Source organism: Zalophus californianus, chromosome 12 (genome assembly GCF_009762305.2).
Source record: "Zalophus californianus isolate mZalCal1 chromosome 12, mZalCal1.pri.v2, whole genome shotgun sequence".
Taxonomy (NCBI): Eukaryota; Metazoa; Chordata; class Mammalia; order Carnivora; family Otariidae; genus Zalophus; species Zalophus californianus.
This window is the reverse complement of record NC_045606.1, coordinates 21,667,189-21,689,327: the sequence shown is the minus strand read 5'-3', so window position 1 is coordinate 21,689,327 and position 22,139 is coordinate 21,667,189. Positions and strand designations below refer to the sequence as shown.

At 36.1% G+C, this 22,139-nt stretch overlaps 1 protein-coding gene across 2 annotated transcripts in view; it reads right to left on the bottom strand.

Annotated features, from left to right (window-relative positions):
- RSBN1L (round spermatid basic protein 1 like) overlaps positions 1 to 22,139 on the bottom strand; it is a 66,155-nt gene that overhangs the window by 3,889 nt on the left and 40,127 nt on the right. For both annotated transcript variants that reach the window (XM_027573650.2, XM_027573652.2), the window contains 5 exons: positions 18,728 to 19,368; positions 7,140 to 7,277; positions 5,457 to 5,599; positions 1,443 to 1,610; positions 69 to 177 (listed from right to left, as the gene is read on the bottom strand). In XM_027573650.2, the coding sequence (XP_027429451.1) occupies positions 69 to 177; positions 1,443 to 1,610; positions 5,457 to 5,599; positions 7,140 to 7,277; positions 18,728 to 19,368 (1,199 nt within the window). The remainder of the gene's footprint in view (positions 1 to 68; positions 178 to 1,442; positions 1,611 to 5,456; positions 5,600 to 7,139; positions 7,278 to 18,727; positions 19,369 to 22,139) is intronic.

Here is a 22,139-nt window from a genome sequence, read left to right as displayed (position 1 = left end):
ACAGGAATACCATTAAGTCTTTTCTACAATAAAAATTAAACTGAAGACAATAATAGTTTAAGATATACCTGGGACAGTGGAGGTTCATGTAAATCTAACTGCATTCGTTGAACTACTTCTAAGAAATCTTCAGCATGAAAACAAATTACATCTTTGGTTATTCGGGGTTGAGCAGGCCTAAAAAAGAACATGAGATAATGAAGAATCTTCCATTAATGTTTCACTCTGTTAAGTCCTTATTAAATTTAAAGCAAAAATAGTTTGTGGTCAAAACAAAAGTACCTAGAAATAAAGTTAAAATGTAATTAGAAGATCACTCTACATATTTAAACAAAGGGATAAAACGATGAGTTTTGACCTAAACATAAATAAAAACAACTAACCTCATTTTATTATAGCTATGTATAACCATATTTTGAAAAATTAAAATAATGTGAATGGGTTAATTATGCAAATCAAAAAACTAAGGGCTTTGTCTTAAAGGTCAATACTTCAACAAATTAAATGCTAAAGATGAAACTACTACATAAAAATTAAGAAGTAAATATGGGGAGAAGAGTACTTTCTTCTAATGAAGACATATATAACTGCAGTTATATCTAAAATTCCTAAGTAACCCTTAATAAATTAAGATACCTTCATTTAGAAAAGTGCTAATAAACTATTATCACTATTTGTGGGAGTTAATAGTGTCTTTAAATATAGTTCTAAAAAAAATTCCCAAATTCTTCAATTAATTAGCAATATACACATTTTTACAGAAGATGCTCAAAAATGGATTTTGAAATGAAATTCCAAGCAACATAAATTCAAAAAAAAAAAAAGAAAGAAAGAAAAAAAATCATACCAAGGCAAATCAAAGAAATTTTTAAAAACCAGTGATAAAGGGGGGCCTGGGTGGCTCAGTCGTTAAGCATCTGCCTTCAGCTCAGGTCATGATCCCAGGGTCCTGGAATGGAGCCCCGCATCAGGCTCCCTGCTCAGCAGGAAGCCTGCTTCTCCCTCTCCCCCTCCCCCTCTTGCTATCTCTAAGTGAATAAATAAAATCTTCAAAAAAACCCCAAAAAACCCAGAAACAGTGATAAAATCTAAACCTTAGGGCTCCGGGGTGGCTCAGTCAGTTAAGCGTCTGCCTTCGGCTCAGGACATGATCCCAGGGTCCAGGGATTGAGTCCCACATCGGGCTCCCTGCTCAGCAGGGAGCCTGCTTATCCCTCTCCAGTCAAACCCAAAAGAGTAAGACTACATTCTAACAACTGAAAATCTTTAGTGCAATTATACAATTAGGATATCCAAATACTGTGAAAAATGCAACTTAACTTTCCTTACAGTAGGAGAATTATTGAGAAACTTCCCAAGAAAAATTTTAGAAGCCAAGAAAACCTATCATTAAAATAGCAGTAGCTCAAAATTAAACAAAAAAAGCAGTAGTTAATACATACCACTCTCCACAGTGCACAGCTTTCAACACTCCGACAGCAGCTGTAGTCTGTCGTTCAAAACCTTGTCCTATATGATCTGCATGGGCTCTTGTTCTGTCTTCAAAGAGCATCTCACGGGGCTCACTGGTTCGAGGTAGGTACTGCAGGTTTTTTATTTCATTGGTAGTTCTGTTAAAATAAAATTACATATATATAATATAAAGTGGAGGGGGGGAGAGGCAGGCCTATGTATTAAGGTTTAATTGCCTTCAAACATTTGTATTGATGTACTGAGGCTTAATTGCCATGAAGCATTTAGTAATCACATAATTCAGACAGAAGGAAATTTTAAATCACCTGCTCCCAAATCAGGTTCTATTTTTAAAATGAACAAGTACAAACAAAAACAGATACATAATCCCCTCCTTTTTCTAACATACCCTTCACAAAAGTGGCAGCTGTAGTGTGGATAGACTACTAAATTACAGATGGTGTGGTTTACCCAAAAGTTCCCCTGTCCAGAACCTTTACCTGAGGTTTGTTTGGGTCTTATCTGCAGAACCATGCCCCCACTCAAGTCACATGGCTAACGTAAGATATGTATCTGGAACAAACAGGTAACTTTAAAAATGGATTAATTAATATTTAGAGAATACCTATTATATACCAGGTCCTATCTAGGCACTGCAGCTAGTGAACAAGATAATGAAAATAACAGACAAGTCCCCCACTTTCATGAGAGTTCATACTCCAGTGAGAAAAAGACCAACAAAGAAATAGCAAAAAAACACCAAATAATAACTGCTTCCACAAAACACGCAGGACTTATTGGAGGCAGAAAGAAAACCTTAGCTCTCTCTTGAAGGACAACCACCTGCCACTGGCACTGTCTCCAAGCTACTGCTCACCTAGATACGCACACACAAGCTGCTACTTAGCTCATTCAATGCAAACCCCTGTGTAGTTCTGCTGCAGGGAAGTGAGGGAGAGTTTCTTTGGGACTCATCATCTTACTTATCTTTCTGTAGAGTCTTCTGTTGCTTTCAGAGACAATTCCAGATTGCCCCCACAATTTTCTCCTCTCATCCTCATCTAAACCCCTAGAATCGCCCTTTCTTACTAGTTCTCTAATTTCCCACCCTCAATCTCTACTACTTAGTGCTCTCTGTGCACTCCTGTATTACAGTTGTATTACACACTCGCACACACAGGTGATGCTACAACATACTTTTTTTGCCCTTTGTGACTGACGTTCTATAGGTGTCAGAAAGCTAGATGATGACCTTAATTCCTGTGGAAAGCTAACAGACTTTCAAGCCTATAACTTTGGTCTCATTAACACCACTTTTTTTTAACTTTATTTTATTATGTTATGTTAATCACCATACATTACATCATTAGTTTTTGATGTAGTCATTAACACCACATTCTAACGAATTAAGACTTTATATGAAGTGGGGCACCTGGGTGGCTCGGTCGGTTAGGCGGCTGCCTTCGGCTCAGGTCATGATCCTGGGGTCCTGGGATTGAGCCCCACGTCCGGCTCCCTGCTCAGCGAAGAGCCTGCTTCTCCCTCCCCCTCTGCCTGCCACTCTGCCTACTTCTGCTATCAAATAAATAAATAAAATCTTAAAAAAAAACTTTATATGAAGCATTTAGCACTGTGCCTTGGGCAGTGTTAGTAGTTGCTCAGACTACAATGTGATGTGAAGTCGCATTACATGTTTTCTAATCCCTGAAGTACATACAAGCAGATTCCTCAGAGGGCTGGTGAACTCCCTTATTAAATTACATGTAAAACTTTGTGAATATCTGTACTTGTTCTGGGGAGAGGCTTTCAGATCTCAAAATGATTTATAAATCCCAGTTAAGAACCACTGAGAAACACAACAATTTTATCATTTACTACCAACTTATAAATTAACTTGTAAAAATTTCATTCAACAAATATTAAGCAGCAGGCACTCTGTTTATGTGCTAGAGACACATTAAGTAACAAGTACAACATGGGCCCCTGTCCTCATGTAACCTACAGTTTACTCAGTGACCATTTTCCCTGGTTTTTAAGATTAATAATCACTGTAATTAATAATAAAACATCTTTATAGACCTAAAAAAAGGTATCTATCACCCACTCCATTCCCACCAATGTTAACTCTGTACATTTTTTCCATACTTTTCTGTGTTCACATAAATATACACTTAACACATGTTTATTTCTTTTCATACAACAGAATCATACTGGCCATATTACTCTATATTTTGCTCTTTTCAAATGTCATGAACAACCTCCCTGATCAACAGACATAAATAATTCATTTATTTAACTATTTCACCATATATTTTTTTAAGATTTTATTTTTTTAAATAATCTCTACACCAAACGTGGGGCTCAAACTCACAACCCCAAGATCAAGAGTCACATGTTCCACCAACTGAGCCAGCTAGGAGCCCCAAAGGAATGGATATTGGGGTTTTGGGGTTGTCTTTTTTTTTTTAAAGATTTTATTTCACCATATTCTTAATAGGAATGTACCAAAATGAATTCAACCATTCCACTGTTAATGGGCATTCAGACCATTTTAAACTCTTTTTCTCACTCCAAATAATGCTGCAATTAATATTCTTATACATTTACCTTTAGTGCTTTCATTTCTTAGGACAGATTCCCAAAAGTGGTAGTGCTGGATCAAAGAGTGTATGAATGAATGTGTATATATATGTATAACATATATATATGTTAAACTTCATGAGCTATTGTTAAATTACTTTTACAGAATGATTACAGCAGCTCACCTTTCTACCAATAATATATAAATGATCCTGTTTCCTCACATACCTACGAGTCTATAATATTATTGTTCTACTTTTTTTGCCAATGTAATAGGTAAAAATAGTATCTCATAATTCTTTTAATATAACTGGCTGAGGCCTATTTTTCTACTGGGATATGTTATATTTTTCTTATCAATTTGGGAATGCTCTATGTATATTAACTTTAGTCTGTCACATGTTACAAAATGTTTTAGTTAAGTGTATCATAGTTCTGAACTTTTTTAACTTTTCTTTCATAAATAGTATTGTCATTACATATTTTTATATTGCTTAGAAAGGTCTCTCCTAGGTTTAAAAACTTTATTTTTTTTTTTTGGAAAGTTCTTTACAGTTTGTATATATTTTATTTTATTTTTTATTGTTATGTTAATCACCATATATTACATCATTAGTTAAAAACTTTATTCTTGTATTTTAATTTTTTTATCTATTATGTTCAAATCTCTAACTTACTTCTTATATGAGATAGGGGCTATGGCTTTGTTTTCTTTCAAATGGAATTCAATTATGTCACCCTTACTCATTAAATAAATCTTCCTTTTCCCATCTATCTCATACATTAAGTTCTCAATATACTTTGATCTATCTGGGTACTCTACTCTACTCCAGTGATCTTTTTGAGCTTTATAATAACTTTTAGTATCTAGTAACACAAGGCCCCCCTCACGTATCTTCTCTTTCACAGTTTTCTTGGCTATTTGTTGACTTTACTTATTCTTCCTTCTAAACTTTAAAATCATTTAATCCAGTGCTGGAAGTGTGAGTTCAACTAAAATGCTAAAAATTTCAAAGGACTATCATTTTTATCCAATCTGGAACATAGTAGGGTTTTTGATTTGTTTCAGTATTATTTTATACCCTCCAGAAGATGTTTACATTTTCTTAATATGGGTTCTGAATATTTTTTATTAAATTTATTCTAAAAGTTTACAATGTCTTTGTTGTGAAGGACATTTTTTCCACTCCTAATTACAATTTATTGTCATTTGCCCACATTTTTCAAGCCTTATTTATATTTGATATTTTATAAAAAATTTCATTAGCATGTGTAGCCATTTTTGAATTCACATTCCAAGTATGCTCTAAACGTTCCCTTTCTTCTTTCTCCAATTTTCAACACACACACACACACACACACACACACACACACACACCCAATATACATCTATCCCTGGCAATAAAAATTGGTATTCAACATACCTTTTCCTTTTGAAAGGTGACTTTGGCATATCAGCCACAGGGATCATCTGTTCTCCTGGGCGTACCCACATGATGGGACCATCATCACTGTCTTTTCGACTCTCTAATTTTAGACTAGATAGGGTCCCCCATGGCAGTGTACACTAGAGGGAAATAATTACATAGAAACCAATTATTTTCAAAATCCATCTTCAAAAATACATTAAATACTGCCCCCTTGACAAACTTTCATATATCCTTTAATACTTATACATTTGAAATACAAACCTACATTGAATATATTCCTATGTAGGCATATATTTTCCTTCAAAAATAGGATTTCAAACACACCAAGAGTAATTATGCTTGGATGACTCCCTCCTTTTAACCCTGCCAGAAATATGATTCACTATATTCATCATTTGTTATTCCTCCTTCTACCAAATATAAGGGTCAATATGATGTCAATAAGTTGGCAAAATAAGCAAGTGTTCTCCATGAGAATCTATAAAAATGAACAATTTGTTTTAAAAAACAAATCTCAAAAAAATGGATACCTCTTTGATTAGCTATAATGAAAACAAAACAAAAAGGAAAACCAAATCAAAATAAAAATTTATTTCTGTTTAGTAGTTTCTTAAAGAGGTTGCTGGACTAAAAGCAACTCTTCTTTAAAAAAAAAAAAGAGAAATGTCTAAGGGCCATTGTCCATGGAAGAGTGAGAATGGTTATTTTAAAAAACCACTCATCCCATCCCCTTTTAAGAAAGGATAGAACTGTCACATGAAATTTCTCCTAAAAGAATGCATTTAGCTCATTTGTCTTTAAAATTAAAATCTGAAACATAAATATTTAAATAATGGTATTTTTAAAATACCACTCAAAATAAATGCAAGCAAATTCCGTAATGTCACTAGTTGGGAAAAAGAAAAGTAACAAAAGGTTTAAAAGGAACAAAAAAGGAAATGAAAGGGGAATGGACTGGAGTGAAAAAGAGAAGTTAGAAAAAGTTAGAAAATGGATCAAGAAGAAGTGAAAAAAGAATAGATCTATAACAGATTACATGGCAAATATTAGAGACAAATGGATTCTGTCACATTCTGACCTCTGAATTACTGATTAAATAACTACACAGCTCAGAAATTTCTCTCTCAATGGGATAGCCCCAGCAGCCCACAAGAAGAAATATTTTCTAGAATGCACAGATTACTGAAAAAATAAAAAGAATTTGGCTAGAGATCATTTAAAGAATTCAAAGGGGCCTTAAAGCTACATAGCCTAAATGCAATGTTTCATGGATGCGGAAACTGAAGTCCAGAAAGCTTAAATGGCTTGCCCAACCCAGTGAGGTAGAGCCAAGATTGAAATACAGATGTACAATTTCCCAGCCAGTTTTCCACAACGCCAAATTGCCATTCTTTTATCCTAAACATTTAATTTAGTAGGCATCCTTCCTGTACTTCTTAAATCCTCTGATACTCAGTTTATAAAAAGTTAATAAACAGATAGAACCTAATTTCCTAAGGTGGCAGCAACAAGCGCTATTTTTTGGTTCACCACTTAGCTCTGCCATTATGATTAATAGCTGAGTCACATGCACACACACTATACAAGAATTATATTTCTGAAACAACTATGATTTGGTCACCCACAGCATGAAAGTGACACCCACAATTTAGACTGCTTGATATTGTTTTCTCTTACTTTTAAAAATGGTGAATCTTCCAACATGTCAAGGAATTCAGGGAAGTAATCTCCCACCTCTTCATCAACTGCTCCCACCAAGCTGATCTGTCGCATTGGGCCAGCTCTGTAAGTACCGTGAGAATATGTTCTTTTTACCTGAAGGATATGGATTTAATCAAAGGTTATAAATAAGATAATGCTTGCTATCATTGTGTAACACCAAATTATATTGTCTGAGAACATTAGAACATAATGTGAGGTAAGCAAATCAAAACAAAAAGGTCTTTACAAACAGTAAAAAAATAAAATAAAAAATAAGGCATAAAAAAAAAATCCATACCAGAGCAAGCTATTGTACCTTCTCTACCTTTTCCTATACACTGCTTATGAGAACAGAGGTAAGATAACAGTATAATTCTAGATAGCAGACTATAACTTCTCCTTATAATACAGCTTATTATTTGATCTATAAGGCCAATGAAATTTACAGTCAAAGGTTCATATACCTACATTTTCCTATCTTTTTATCAGAATTTCTAAAAGTAGACTGCCTGAAACGTTACATTTAACCATTACCAGTGGTTTGTATGTCTGAAAGGCCACCAGGAATGATCTTCCCTTCTAGATCATACCATATTAATTAGGATCCAGTTTATATTTCTATGATTAGCTATGAGAAAAACAACTAGAGATTGAGAATCAGGAGTGCTAGGTCCCAACTCTACCTTTACTATCTACCAGCTATGTGACCTTCAGAAATCACACAAATTCCTTGTATTTTAGTTTCCTTAAGTGGGATGATTTTACCTCAGACTGCTGAAGGAAATTTAATAATTACATAAAACTATAAAGCTACCCGCACAATGCTCGCAGGGTCACATTCAAGTATCAACTGAAATAAAACCACCTGCACCTCAAGAATCTTGATACATGGGTAGGGGCGCCTGGGTGGCTCAGTCGTTAAGTGTCTGCCTTCGGCTCAGGTCATGATCCCAGGGTCCTGGAATTGAGCCCCGCATTGGGCTCCCTGCTCCTCCCTCCCCCACTCCCCGTGCTTGTGTTCCCTCTCTTGCTGTGTCTCTCTCTAATAAATAAATAAAATCTTAAAAAAAAAAAAATCTTGATACATGGGGGCACCTGGGTGGCTCTGTAAGTTAAGCATCTGACTCTTGATTTTGGTTCAGGTCATGAGCTCAGGGCCATGAGATCAAGCCCCACGTGAAACTCTGCACTGGGCGTGGAGCCTGCTTAATTAAGATTCTCTCCCTCTCCCTCCACCCCTCCCCACCCACTTAAAAAAAAAAAAGAACCTTGATACCTGAATTCTGGCAAGGACATTTAAATCCTGCAAAGAAATCTATGCCTTTTCATACCCTAATGTTAGGAAACAAGAATCTTTATAAAGCAAAACAACTTCCTTTCATGGGGTGCCTGGGTGGCTCAGTAGGTTAAGCATCCAACTCTTAATCTTGGCTCAGGTCATGATCTCAGGGACATGAGATCGAACCCGAGTGGGGCTTCATGCTCAGCGGGGAATCTAGTTGAGATTCTCTCCCTCTCTCTCTCTGCCCCTCCCCCTTCACGTGTGTGGCATGCACTTTCTCTCTCCAAAATAAACAAATCTTAAAAAATACATTGTAATACAACTTTTACTTATATACCATTTAACCCAACTTTCTAGTTTAATAACCCAATATTCAAACATTCACTAAGTCAGTCGGAATCATTAATTTAATGTTTTAAACATGGCAAATTACATAAAACAATGCAATCAAATTAAAAAACACGTATCTCTTGAGAAAATATACAGATGGCACTTAAACAGTTAAAACAAAATATAAGAATACAATCCACACACTTTTCAGAAAAATAGAAATAGTTCTTGATTTAGGTGACACGTACTTTATTAAATACTATATAACAAATATCCCCTATTACATGGAATGAAATTAAATCTACAATATCATAAGATTAAAAAGCCTCAATTCTCCAAAAACCATCTATCCAACTATTACACTCAAGGGCAATGGGACAGGGGAGGAAAAAGATAAGGGTTTAAAGAATCTCTAGATAGCCAAATAAATGCCTTAAGACCATGACTCATAAAAGGGTCTCTTCTGACACGTGTTTCTACATTAGGCACAATTCTCACTAACCTCTAAAATCATAAAGGATAAGAAACTACAAATTTGAAGGGGGAGGAGTAGCAGGAAGCAAGCATACATAGCTGCAGCTCCCCTAGGATGTCAGTATTATAGCATCATAATGACAAACCTAGATTGAAAAAGGATATCTTCACTAAAATCTTGGTACCCAAAACTAAAGACTTCCATTATCTAGAAAAATCACCTATCTCGAAAACCTCCCATCATGATAATACTGGACATGAAATTACTGTATTTGCTTTTTTTCACTTCAGTAAGCATTAATCAAACCATCAGTTTTCTGATGCAGTTAAAAAAATTACTAGAAAATATCAAAACATGTCACAAAGTGCTTTAAAACATAACCTATATGCTTCCTAAAAGAAAAATGCATTGTTACAAAGAGTACACGTATTTTTCCTCCCAATTTAGATATAGCTCTTTCAAAAGACAACACAGTAAAAGATAGAAACAATACTTATTTATATATTCGCAAATATTTATATTTCAATAGTTCACATTTAAATAGTGCCTGTTAGACCAGACAGATAGATTTTAATCTAAATCTCCTCCCTACAGCTTCTCCCCTTGCCATCCCCAGCCCTGGCAAAAAACCTACCAATATTATGACCGCATGTTTACCTTTCCCCTCATATATTCTCTATAAATGTTACAGAAGGAAAGATAAAAACAGTCAATAGGAGACTTCTTGTACCCACTGCCAGTAAGTGCCAATAACAAAATCTCAGAAATATTGGTTAACAAGAAAGAAATGAACTGTTTAATTAAATTATATTTAAACTAAAATCCTAGGGGTGGCCCGGTGGCTCAGTCAGTTGAGCGTCTGCCTTCGGCTCAGGACACGATCCCAGGGTCCTGGGACTGAGCCCCTGCATGGCTGCCCCCACTCCACTCAGTGGGGCGTGTGCCTCTCCCTCTGTCCCGGCCCCCCACTCATGCTTGTACTCTCTCTCTCTGAAATATCTTTAAAAAATAAACTAAAATCCTATTCATTACTCGTTACATGAAAAGTAATCTTTAAAACAAACAAACAAAAGACCTTATGATTCTGAGGTCAGCCTGCTATAAAAAGAATAAAGTAGCTTTTCTGACAGGGAATCACTGCCAAAAATAAATCTGTTAGACTTAAAACTGTTTTATGTATAAAAATTGCTACAACAAGGGAAGAAGCGAATATGGTAGTAAGTAATTCAAAAAAACCACGAATGACTCACTTGAAACGACTTGCTGTTTCCGCAAATATGTTTCCTTATATGGCAGCCCCTGAAAAGAGGATTCTATATAGTCCACTAAGCTTGGGAAACTCGTCTGTTTGGGAGGTTTACCACACACACTATTACTGACGTTTCTGAGAGGTCTTAAATGGTAAACATAACTTATTTGGCTCAGTATTACACAAAGTATTCCGGCTTCAAAACCTGTTTTTCTTATAGTTGTTTTAGCATACCTATCAACATCTCAAGACATTAAAAGTTCCACAGAATAATAGTGAACCATAATAAATACAGAAGATATTACAGATGTTCCTACCTAGCATCAGCATCAATCTGAAGAAAATACAAAAACAGGACAGTTATCAGAACAAAAATTGAGGGGGTGAGGGCAATTCTGGGTGTTTTGTGGGGAGGGGTAAAGGTGAAGGAAAGTCTTATCTTAAAAAACAAGGTTTAGCTCATCACGTTTCTTTCTGAGGCAATCTAAAATCTAACATAAAGGAGTGTGCCACCAGAGGGAGCCATTTCCCATCACATCTGGCATATCCTTCCAAATCAAAATATAATAGGTAATGACATTTAGTCAACATTCTATTTCAAAAATATCCATATAATTTCAACTAAAATAAGGATGAAAGTGTTATTATTCATTTTAAAATCAGTACAATAAAGGAAAAAGTCCCCTTTCTCAATTAGAGCATCTGGTACCAGCCACAGTAATATTTTGTACAGATCAGCTCATAAGCTTTCAAGGAAGATGTGACAGGCACAAATGGTCAAAATGAGAATTTAGTACAAAGGTAGCCTATGGTTCAAAGATGGCATACCAAATGATCTTTATTGCCTAGCACAGTGAATGATTCTAGCAAGAAGTTAATTCTCCCTTCATTTTGCAGAGGGACAAAGCTTAACAGATCAGATCAGATTTAATAACTGTTTCACTATTAAGATATTAGCCACTTAGTCATGAGTTAACACCTTGACTTAAGTTACCTGATACAAACAACTTAGAACCAGGATAAAATAAAAACAAGATTTAGAGTTTGGGGGAGGGGAAAGGGTGATGAGAAGACAACTGCTCCATTTTCATATTCTTACAGCTCTAACTACAGGGTTCAGAGTATATGCTGCTTAAATACTGAGTGACAAGAAAGAAATCTTATTTATTCCTTGACAGACAAAACTCCTATCTTACTTGCCTTTTTGTTTCCCTACTATCAAATGAATATTTGAACCATGTGGAGATGGTAGAAAAATTAGAACAAATGTGGAGGTTGCAAATAGCCAAAAATTCTTCTCAAGTATGTATGTTCACTTTTGAGCAACATGACTGCACCAGTCCTATCATCATGAAGTGAATGTGGTTTTGGCCTTTTCACTTCCTTTGGCCAATGGACATTAGCAAACACAGCACAAGCAGAGGTTTGTGCACTGGGGATTGCCTTCTTTCTGCTCTGTGGAACCCTACAACAAGCATCATGTGTTAGGGGCTCAGGCTAACCCGCTACATGATGAGAGAAATGTGATCATCACTCCAGGTGACACTGCACCAACCACCAGACATACAAGCAAGATCTCCCAAGACCAACTGACCTGCCAACCATCAGCCATGTAAATGAGGCCACCCAGCCCCAGACAAGATGACAAAGACCATAAGAACTCTCCAGACAGCCCAAAGAACTGTGGGAAATCACTTTAAGCCATTACATTTTCAGGGTTTTGTTTTCTACAGCAAAAGAACGGATATAGATAGGTCATGAACTTACAATAAAAATCCGGGTATGTTTCTATTCTCAAAGACTTTTATCATATAGTTTGACTGACACTGTGACTCAGAGCCACAACTTAGAGACATGACATGACCTATTAAAACAATATATAATTTCACATGGCCTTTAAATTTTTCAGGCAACTTGCAAGGATACAGATGAAGACGGAAAACATTATTATACAAGTAAAAAGAATTCCATAACCAAAAGAATTCAAAGGCTAGGATGTCTTGATCCTCTGTCACTGCCATGTGTGTGTGTGTGTGTGTGTGTGTGTGTGTGTGTGTGTGTGTACTGTTGTACACACATGTACACACATATCCACCAAAAAAACCTCAAATTAACATGTTTTAAGGATAAAGGCTAAACAGGTACAAAAATGAGTTTTTGTGACAACTACAGAGTATTTATTACAAAGATACACACTATCACTATAAAAATCATAGAAATAGCTACATAATTTGTCATCTTTTAGTTTCCACAGAATTGAGGGCAAATGAATTTTGGTTAAATTTTGGTTGCTCAGATTTTAATTAGGAAGGAAGGAAGGAAGGAAGGAAAGAGGGAAGGAAGGAAAGAAGGAAGGAAGGAAGGAAAGGAGGAAACAAACTAGTCTCATGAGGATGGACTTAGTTTGGGTTCCACAAGCCACTGATGGTCAGGGCCACCAGGTTGCATTATCAAGAGTTGTAGTAACAATTTATGTCATCATATACAGTGGCCCTGCTGGTGGTATTAATTCTTTGGGTCTGATCTAAACTTGGGCATATGAGGACCTGTTTTAAAGTTGAAATTAATGAGGTTTTATTTACATTTCAAGCTTCAATATTTACACAGAGTACAATATTAGAATGCAAGAAAATAAAAAACTAATGATATAATGTATGGTGATTAACATAATAAAAAAATGCAAGAAAACACAGAACATATATTTTAAATTATTATATATACTATTTTACCCACTAAAAAATAGTGCTAATTCATTACACAGATACTCATTATCATTATGAATTTCTTTAATGCTGCTAAATGTATTTTCTAAACTAAGATTAAATAAAAACAACAAAGGTCAGTTTTTTGTTTTTTTTTAAAGATTTTATTTATTTGACAGAGAGAGACAAAGCGAGAGAGAAACACAAGCGGGGGAGTGGGAGAGGGAGAAGCAGGCTTCCCGCGGAGCAGGGAGCCCGATGCGGGGCTCGATCCCAGGACCCTGGGATCATGACCTGAGACGAAGGCAGATGCTTAATGACTGAGCCACCCAGGTGCCAAACAAAGGTCAGATCTGTACCCTTCTCTATCAACTCATTCAATTATCTCTTCTCATATGTTTCTAGATCTTTTGAATACTGCTTTTCAGACTGGTTTTGATTAGATCAAAGGTTTGTAAGAATATAAAATGTAGAAAGGGGAATTAAAGGGTAGTTACTGGATTACAAAATTTTATTTTATTTAAGATTTTATTTATTTGACAGAGAGGGACACAGCGAGAGAGGGAACACAGCAGGAGGAGTGGGAGAGGGAGAAGCAGGCTTTCTGCTGAGCAGGGAGCCTGATGTGGGGCTCGATCCCAGGACCCTGGGATCATGACCTGAGCTGAAGGCAGGCGCTTAACAACTGAGCCACCCAGGCAGCCCTGGATTACAAAATTTTAAAATTCAAAACTTCTCTACAGCTCTGCTTTCCTCTGCTCTGTAAAAAGCATTCTTTCTCATACAGAGCAGGTTCTACTGAACCTAACCCCTCAAACTTTGTTCAGAAGAAGTCATGACCAAATCATCAAGCTGGAACATGAATTTGGCTTTATTTCCCACAATTTGTCTTTGTTATGGTTGATATTAAGTGAAACTACATTCCAATACTGATACCTCCTTTCCTTCCTCCCCTAGAAAACTAACACACAATTAGTTCAGTTAACGTTACCTCAACCAATTCTTTTGGTGAAGACAAATTCACATAGCATTATGTAAGCTAATTCATTTAACATCACCTATAAAATACAGAGCTTCACTATGTGATTCTACTAACAAGTGTGCACGATGCACAATAATACCATGGATAAGGGGGGAAAGGATGCTGGAAGAGAAATAAGGTACAAGATACACTTTCAATTTCTCAAGATGAGTGTCAATGTCATATTCTAAAAGTACTCAGGGGGCACCTGGGTGGCTCAGTCGGTTAAGCATCTACCTTCGGCTCAGGTCATGGTCCCGGGGTCCTGGGATCGAGCCCCACATCGGGCTCCCTGCTCTGTGGGAAGCCTGCTTCTCCCTCTCCCATTCCCCCTGCTTGTGTTCCCTCTCTCGCTGTCTCTGTCAAAAAAAAAAAAAAAAAAAATTAAAAGTACTCAGAGCTTCCAAGTTCTCAAAAAGAGTGATCAATAAAATGAAGTCCTCAAATACCTAGGAATAAATCTCAAAGGATGTGTAAGATCTATAGGATGAAAAAATTATATTATTGAGAGAAAATAAAAGACAAATGAAGGGAAATACCATGATCACAGACTGGAAGATTCAATATTGTAAAGACATCAATCCTACCCAAACTTGAACTTCAACTTCCATGTAATCCCAATCAATATCCTAAGCAGATTTTTCTGTGGAACCAGACAAACTAACTGTGAAGTTTATATGGAAATATAGAGAGCCAAGAAAATCTTAAAGAATAGCAAAACTGATACTTACTCTACTAGAGACCAAGTTTTATTATAAAGTTAAGACAATTAAGACAAATAATGAAATTAGAGGGAGTCCAGAAACACCATATATATGATTCAGATGATTCATGGCTAAGATGATATGACACTGTAATGTGGAATGGGTGTTTTCAATAAATGATCATGTCCACTGAGTACCTATATGGAAAAATATGAACCTTGAAGTTTGCCTCATACCATACACAAAACTCAACTCCAAAAGTACCGTAGATTTAAATGCGAAAGGTAAAACAATAAATAAAAGTTTCAAGAAGAAAACTTTAGAGAATACATTAATGACCTGGGGTAGGCAAAGATTTCTTAAACAGGACACAAAAAGCACTAATCGTAAATGGGAAAAAAACTTACACGAGATCACATTAAACTTGAGACCTTCTAGTCATCAAAAGACACTCTTAAGAGTAAAAAGGCAAGCCACTCAATGAGAGGGCGTATTTGCAATACATATATCTGACAAGATTCTTATCCACAATATATTAAGAAGCCCAACAAACCAATTAAAAAGAAAAGCCAATAGGAAAATGTACAAAAGAGTACACTAGCTAGTTTTAGAAAGAGGATATCCAATTGGACAATAATTACATAAAAAGGAGCTTGACTTCTTTAGTCATCAGGGACGTGCAAATTAAAACCACAATGAGATGCTACTACACAGCCACCAGAATGGCTAAAATGAAAAAGACAGACACTACTAAGTGTAGCCAAAGATGTGTACCACTGCTGGTGGGGATGTAAATTGGTACAATAACTTCTGGAAAACCTGTAGTAGCTAGTAAAGCTGAACATTTGTGTACTTTTTGATCCTGAAATTCCAATCTTATATACATACCCAATAGAAACACATATGTCCAATAAAACACATGTACAAAAATATTCACAGCACCCCTGTTGTAACCGCCACAAACTAGAAACAAATATCCATCCACAGTAAACAGAACAAATAAACTGTCGTTTATTCATACAACAGAATGCCATACAGCAACGAGAAAATAAACTTATTACATACAAGATGGATGAATCTCACAAACATAATGCTAAAGGAAGGAAGCCACATACAACAATTCACATACTATTTGATTCTATTATAAAAGTCCAAAAACAGGCAAAATTTATCTGTGGTATTTGAAGTCAGAAAGTGGTTACCTGGGTGTTTGTGTATGTACGGGTGGGGGGCACAAAGTTAGCGACAAAGAAGAGTTTGGAGGAAGCTCTACTAGTAATATTCTACTTCTTAAAATTATAATGTGTTCATTTAGTAAAGCTTCATTAAGCTATACATTTATAATGTGTGCATTCTGTGTATGTATACTTCAATAAAAAGTTTATTTAAAAAATCAGTTTAACTGGGGGCGCCTGGGTGGCTCAGTCGGTTAAGCATCTCCTTTCGGCTCAGATCATGATCCCAGGGTGCTGGGATCGAGCCCCACCACTGGGCTCCCTGCTCAGCGGGAAGCCTGCTTCTCCCTAGCCCTGTGCCCCTCCTCCCTGTGTTCTCTCTCTCTCTTTCTCTCTCTGTCAATAAATAAAATCTTTAAAAAAAAATCAGTTTAACAAAAGCTTCAAAAAGTTTATCTTTAAAAAAATTTTTAATTAAAAATGAAAAACAAAACTATCATATGATCCAGCAATTTCACTTCTGGGTATTTAACCAAACGAAATGAAGTCCTATCTTGAATAGATAGATGCACCCCCTATGTTTACTGCAGATCCCTTTCCCCCAGGTCCTGGCAGCCACCAATCTGCTGTCTGTTTCTATAGATTTACCTATTCTTGTTATTTCACATAAATGAAATCATACAATATGTGACCTTTTGCGACTAGCTTCTTTCACTCAACATGTTTTGAAGATTCATCCACACTATGTATCAGCATGTATCAGTATTTCATTCCTTTTTATGGCTCAATAATATCTCACTGTGTGCATGTATCATAATTTAGTCAATTCCTTATCAGTATATAAAGTATTTGTGGTAATTTTTGATCTTCAGTACTTGCTGAACTCCCTAACCTAAACTAACACACTCAAAAATCCTCATTCAGGGGCACCTGGGTGGCTCAGTCGTTAAGCATCTGCCTTCAGCTCAGGTCATGGTCCCAGGGTCCTGGGATTGAGCCCGGCATCGGGCTCCCAGGAAGCCTGCTTCTCCCTCTCCCACTCCCCCTGCTTGTGTTTACTCTCTCGCTGTGTCTCTCTCTGTCAAATAAATAAATAAAATCTTAAAAAAAAAAAAAATCCTCATTCAGAAGCTAGCCTTCACCTATTCAACAAAATGGAAAGTTGTAATATTATATATCAAGTCAGTGTAACAACTCTCTTTGTATAACCTGTTAGTATTCTATGAAATATTTCTAACCAACAGCCCTGTGAACTGAGTAATATTATCTTTATTTTGTATGTGAGGGAAGTCAGACACAGAGCTTAAGTAGCTGTCTAGTGTCACAGCTGGTAAACAACTAGACCAGGACGAGCTCCCTTCTCTTTCCGTCCACCGCATACCAGAGCTCATCCAGCTACCCACACTAACCCAGTCACACTACAATGACTACACAAAAATTTGCAAGAGAGGTTCTCATGTTCAGGACAAGAAAAGCCTCAAGTTATAAACTGGTTTAGCATGTAAGTTAGTCCCTGTAATTCAGAAAGCATTTTCCCAAATTAAAAAGCTCTTTATAAATGGTTTAAAAAAATCATTCTCTGGAAGGATACCACAAATTAGATTAAGAGACAGCTTTTCCTGGGAAGAATGAAGAAATCAGAAATCAAAGTAAGTATGTGTGAAAGTGACTGGACGTCCAGACTATCATTTAAGGTGGAGACTATAACTTAAACACATATCAAAAAAAGAAATATACTCAGAGTAAGTAAAACAGTTCTGGATGAAGACTAAGGAGATTGTGTTCTACTCCTGGTACTGCTGCCAACCTTAAAATAGAAGTTACTCCTATCTATGTTTGTTTGCATATCTGTAAAGTGAGAAAGGTTGGGATAGATGATCACTAAGATCCCTTTGAGACTACTTTTTTCCCTCCTTCCAAACTAGAATGATGTCAATTATTCCTTAGAAACTGGGAACTTTAGCACCCATAAATATGAAAATTGGCTGATCTCCTGGCCTAAGCAGTCCCTGATCTGAGAGTGGCAGCGGCCTTTTAGATGAGCCCACATTGACTTTCAAGAGCAAATGGACTTGATTCTGCCTCTGCTTTCTAAAATAATGTATATTCTACACCATAGAGAAGGGTAGGAAAATGAAGTTAGCTCAATAAATGCACTGCTACACTAATCTCACATAAATGCAGAATTAACTGACTCCTTTGTACCACAATATATTTAACAGCTAACATTTACTCAGCACCCACTATCTGATGCATCCAGTGTTAAGCAATTTTAAGGCATAAAGCAAGAAGACTTTAGGTGATTTTTAGGTAAGAGAACTGCTTACGTGGGAAATACATGGCTAAATTCATCTCAGTTCTTTCATTTCCAAAATAAATACTTGCAAAAAAGGACAACAAAATCTTATTTCATTAATTATATTTAAGAAAAAAAGAGATTAAGTAGACTCTGAAATTCAAAATCTTACGTTCACATCAAGAAGGTAATTTATTCTTAATATTCCCAAGAGTTGTCATTATAGTCTTACCTTTTTATTTCAAACCTATAACAAAATGAAAAACTGAAACTTATCTAAAACACATAACTAAAAGTTAAAAAAAAAAAAACTAACTAAAAACCTCTTACCTGAGCATGAAAATTGGACATAGTTGTCGTTTCTATATCCTTCTTTCCTAATATCTCCATTTTCACTGGCGAATTGGGAAAATTAAATGAAAAGTAGTCTAAAAAGTCAGGTAAATAAGTAGCTGCCCCATGAACAATACCCATTACATAGAAAGCTGCAGAGTTTTCATTTTCACTGAACACTAGATCCACAAACTCTTCGGCAAACCTCTCCATCTCCATAGGAGAAAGGTGGGAGAGTTCATTACTGTAGGCATGGATAACAGATGCACCTCCATTAGGCTGGTGCTCAATATGAATGAGCTGTCTGAACTCCAAAGTGTCCAACCTTTTGAGGTTATTCTGAACCCGTGGCTCCTTTAATGAGACAAATGGAAACTCACTATTCTCAGGAATTTTGGAATCATAGTTCTTGTTATCCAAACTCTTTCCACTGTAATCCTTTACGTTATCATTTAGGATGCCTTTGGCTTCTTGATCTTCAACATCAGATAGCAATCCTGAGCAGATGGTTTGAATAGATTTGCTATACATTTTTGGACGCTTCCGTTTTTCATTCTCTTTGTGTTTCTTCTTCTTTTTCTTCTTTACTTTTTTAATTTGTAAGTCTTCAGCATTTGTTTTTGGTTTCTCCTTCCCACCTGTTGGAAAAAAATTTCTTTAAAAACTCCGTACTTTAGTTACTTAAAAAAAATCACACTTAAGGACCTGTCTTACAATAAATAAGCAAAGTTTACTCAGATTCAGGCTTATATTTGGGACTTGTTTCACACAGTATTGATAATCATAATTTAGCCTCTTTCCCTCTCCCTACACACACACACACACATACACACACACACACACACACACACACACACACACGAAGGTCTAGGACAAACTTACACCTATAGTGTGCAAGTACCATTCTGACATGTAACAGATTCTCAGTCAGTGTTTACTGAAGTAATGAATGGAAGTTTTAGAAAGCATAATCTTCAAATTTAAATGCAGAAAATCAGAAATGGGAAGGTGAACAGAGGTCAATATGAATAATGCCTTCCAGATGTTTTCCACTGATACATGTCATTTTTATGCATCTGAGTTCTTCAAAATTGCATTATGCGTCAAGACTTGTAAATCACAAAGGGAGAAAATGACTTGTATAATATAACAGCAACAAAACACACCAATTCCTTAGCTTTTTACCATATTTCCTCCTTAGTAAACTACTCTTGCATCTAAAATGGGCTATTTTAGAGGTCCACTGGAGTTTGCAAAGTTCCTGATGAAAACCCAGTAAGGCACCATAAAGACGACAGAATTAGAATAATTTCTCATGTCCTAAGCATAAATGATACCATGTACTAGTAAAGAGATGAATATAAAACTAAAAGATTTGGGGCAATGTAAGCTTATATATTAATGAGCTTCTGTAACTGAAGTCAGGTAGACTCTGCACCCAGAAATTTGGAACTCCAAAAAATAAGAGTAATCCACGGAGTCTATACAGCTATAGACTAAGTGTACATATAAACACGTAACATTATCACAATATATTTCTGTACAAGAAAAAAGGAGAAAGTAAACATCGTCACAAGAAAATATTATGCTTCCTAAGATAATATGAGAAAGCCATTAAGATAAGAGTTAAGGCATTCACTGTTTCCACCTGTTATTTCACTTTTATAGACAACCTGTTATGAATTAAATCTTCCCAATCGGCTTCCTTACCTCAATTTTTCCATATTCACGTGTCTTTTATTTCTATCTCCAGTGGGTGAGATGTCCTGCCTACTTTTCAAAAATAAGTCCTTCCCACCAATTCCAAAAACCCTTACAAAAATAGTTCCCTCTCCTCTTCTTTTGACCACACTTCTCATAAAGAACCCTCTATGCCAAGTGTCTTCCGTTTATCTTAGCATTCTTGTCCCTTAAATTCTAGGTCTGCTTCCAGTCTACTCAAATTTACTTTCCCAGAATGTTCAAATATCAAATCCAGTGATATTATTTCAAATCATTCTTCCTGATCTCTCCAAGGTTTAACAATTATCCAGTTCATCCTTGATTTTTTAATTCTTTATTAATTTTTGGTCTAACAGCTTCATGACCAGCATCCTGAATTCTGGAGCCAAATTAATCTTTCTATAAGTTTTATATATTGTTTGATCATATTCATCCCTTGAGTAAACCTCCTTCAAGGGTTCTCAATACCTACGAAATAAAATATAACCATTCCAGTATGGAATCCCAAGACAATGCTCTCAAGTACTTTATTCTCTGGTCAATCTGCATTACTTAAAATTTCTTATAAAACACTTAGTCCTGCCTTATCTTTCTACTACTTGCAAAGGCATTTCCTGTCCCTAAAATACTCCTGTCCTGACCTCTTTCTTACCTATTCTTTAAAAACAACTCATATCATTTCCTTCATTTTGCTTTCCCTCATTTCTCTAGTTGGAACTGGAATCACTTCATTCTAAATTCACAGTGATTTTTTTCACTCATAGGATACCTGTGTATCAGACGTCCTTCCACATATTGTATGAGTGAAACAAGTAATTTTTATATGATTTCAGAATGAAGTGATACTTTTCCCCTGTCATTGTAACCTTTGTGGCATTTAATATATCATTATAGATGAATATTTAATGAATCCATGAATGAAAAGATTTCACTCACCAACAAACTAATTGAGGTTTGTGTAATTTTTCCTTGTCCCCCTTTCAGCCGAAGTTTTCCACAATATAAATGCCACTAAATCCTAATCTTAGAAACAAACATAAAAATTCTCTCAAGTTGGGACGCCTGGGTGGCTCAGGTGGTTGAGCATCAGACTCTTGGTTTCAGCTGAGGTCGTGGTCTCAGGGTCATGATATCAAGCCCTGCAAAGGGCTCCACGCTCAAGCTTGGAGTCTGCTTGGGAATCTCTCTCCCTTTCCTTGCCCTTCCTGCTTGTGTGCACACTCTCTCTCTCTCTCAAATCAATAAATATTTTCTTAAAACAGAAAATTCTCTCAACTTGATGGCAATTCTAAAAAGGGGAAGTTTACTGTTAATAGTAAACCATCACTTCTAAAAATTCATAAATAGGGGCGCTTGGGTGGCTCAGTCATTAAGCGTCTGCCTTCAGCTCAGGTCATGATCCCAGTGTCCTGGGATCAAGCCCCGCATCAGGCTCCCTCCTCAGGCGGAAGCCTGCTTCTCCCTCTCCCACTCCCCCTGCTTGTGTTCCCTCTCTCGCTGTGTCTCTCTCTGTCAAATAAATAAATATTTTTTTAAAAAAAAAAAATAAAAAAATTCATAAATATGCAATGAAGACTGACTTGGTATAATCATGAAAAGCAAAAATAAAAGCCTTTCAACTTTATTGATTAAACAGGTTTGTAAAGTCATAAAATTCTCTGAGGAGTCTACTTAGAAGTAAATATAT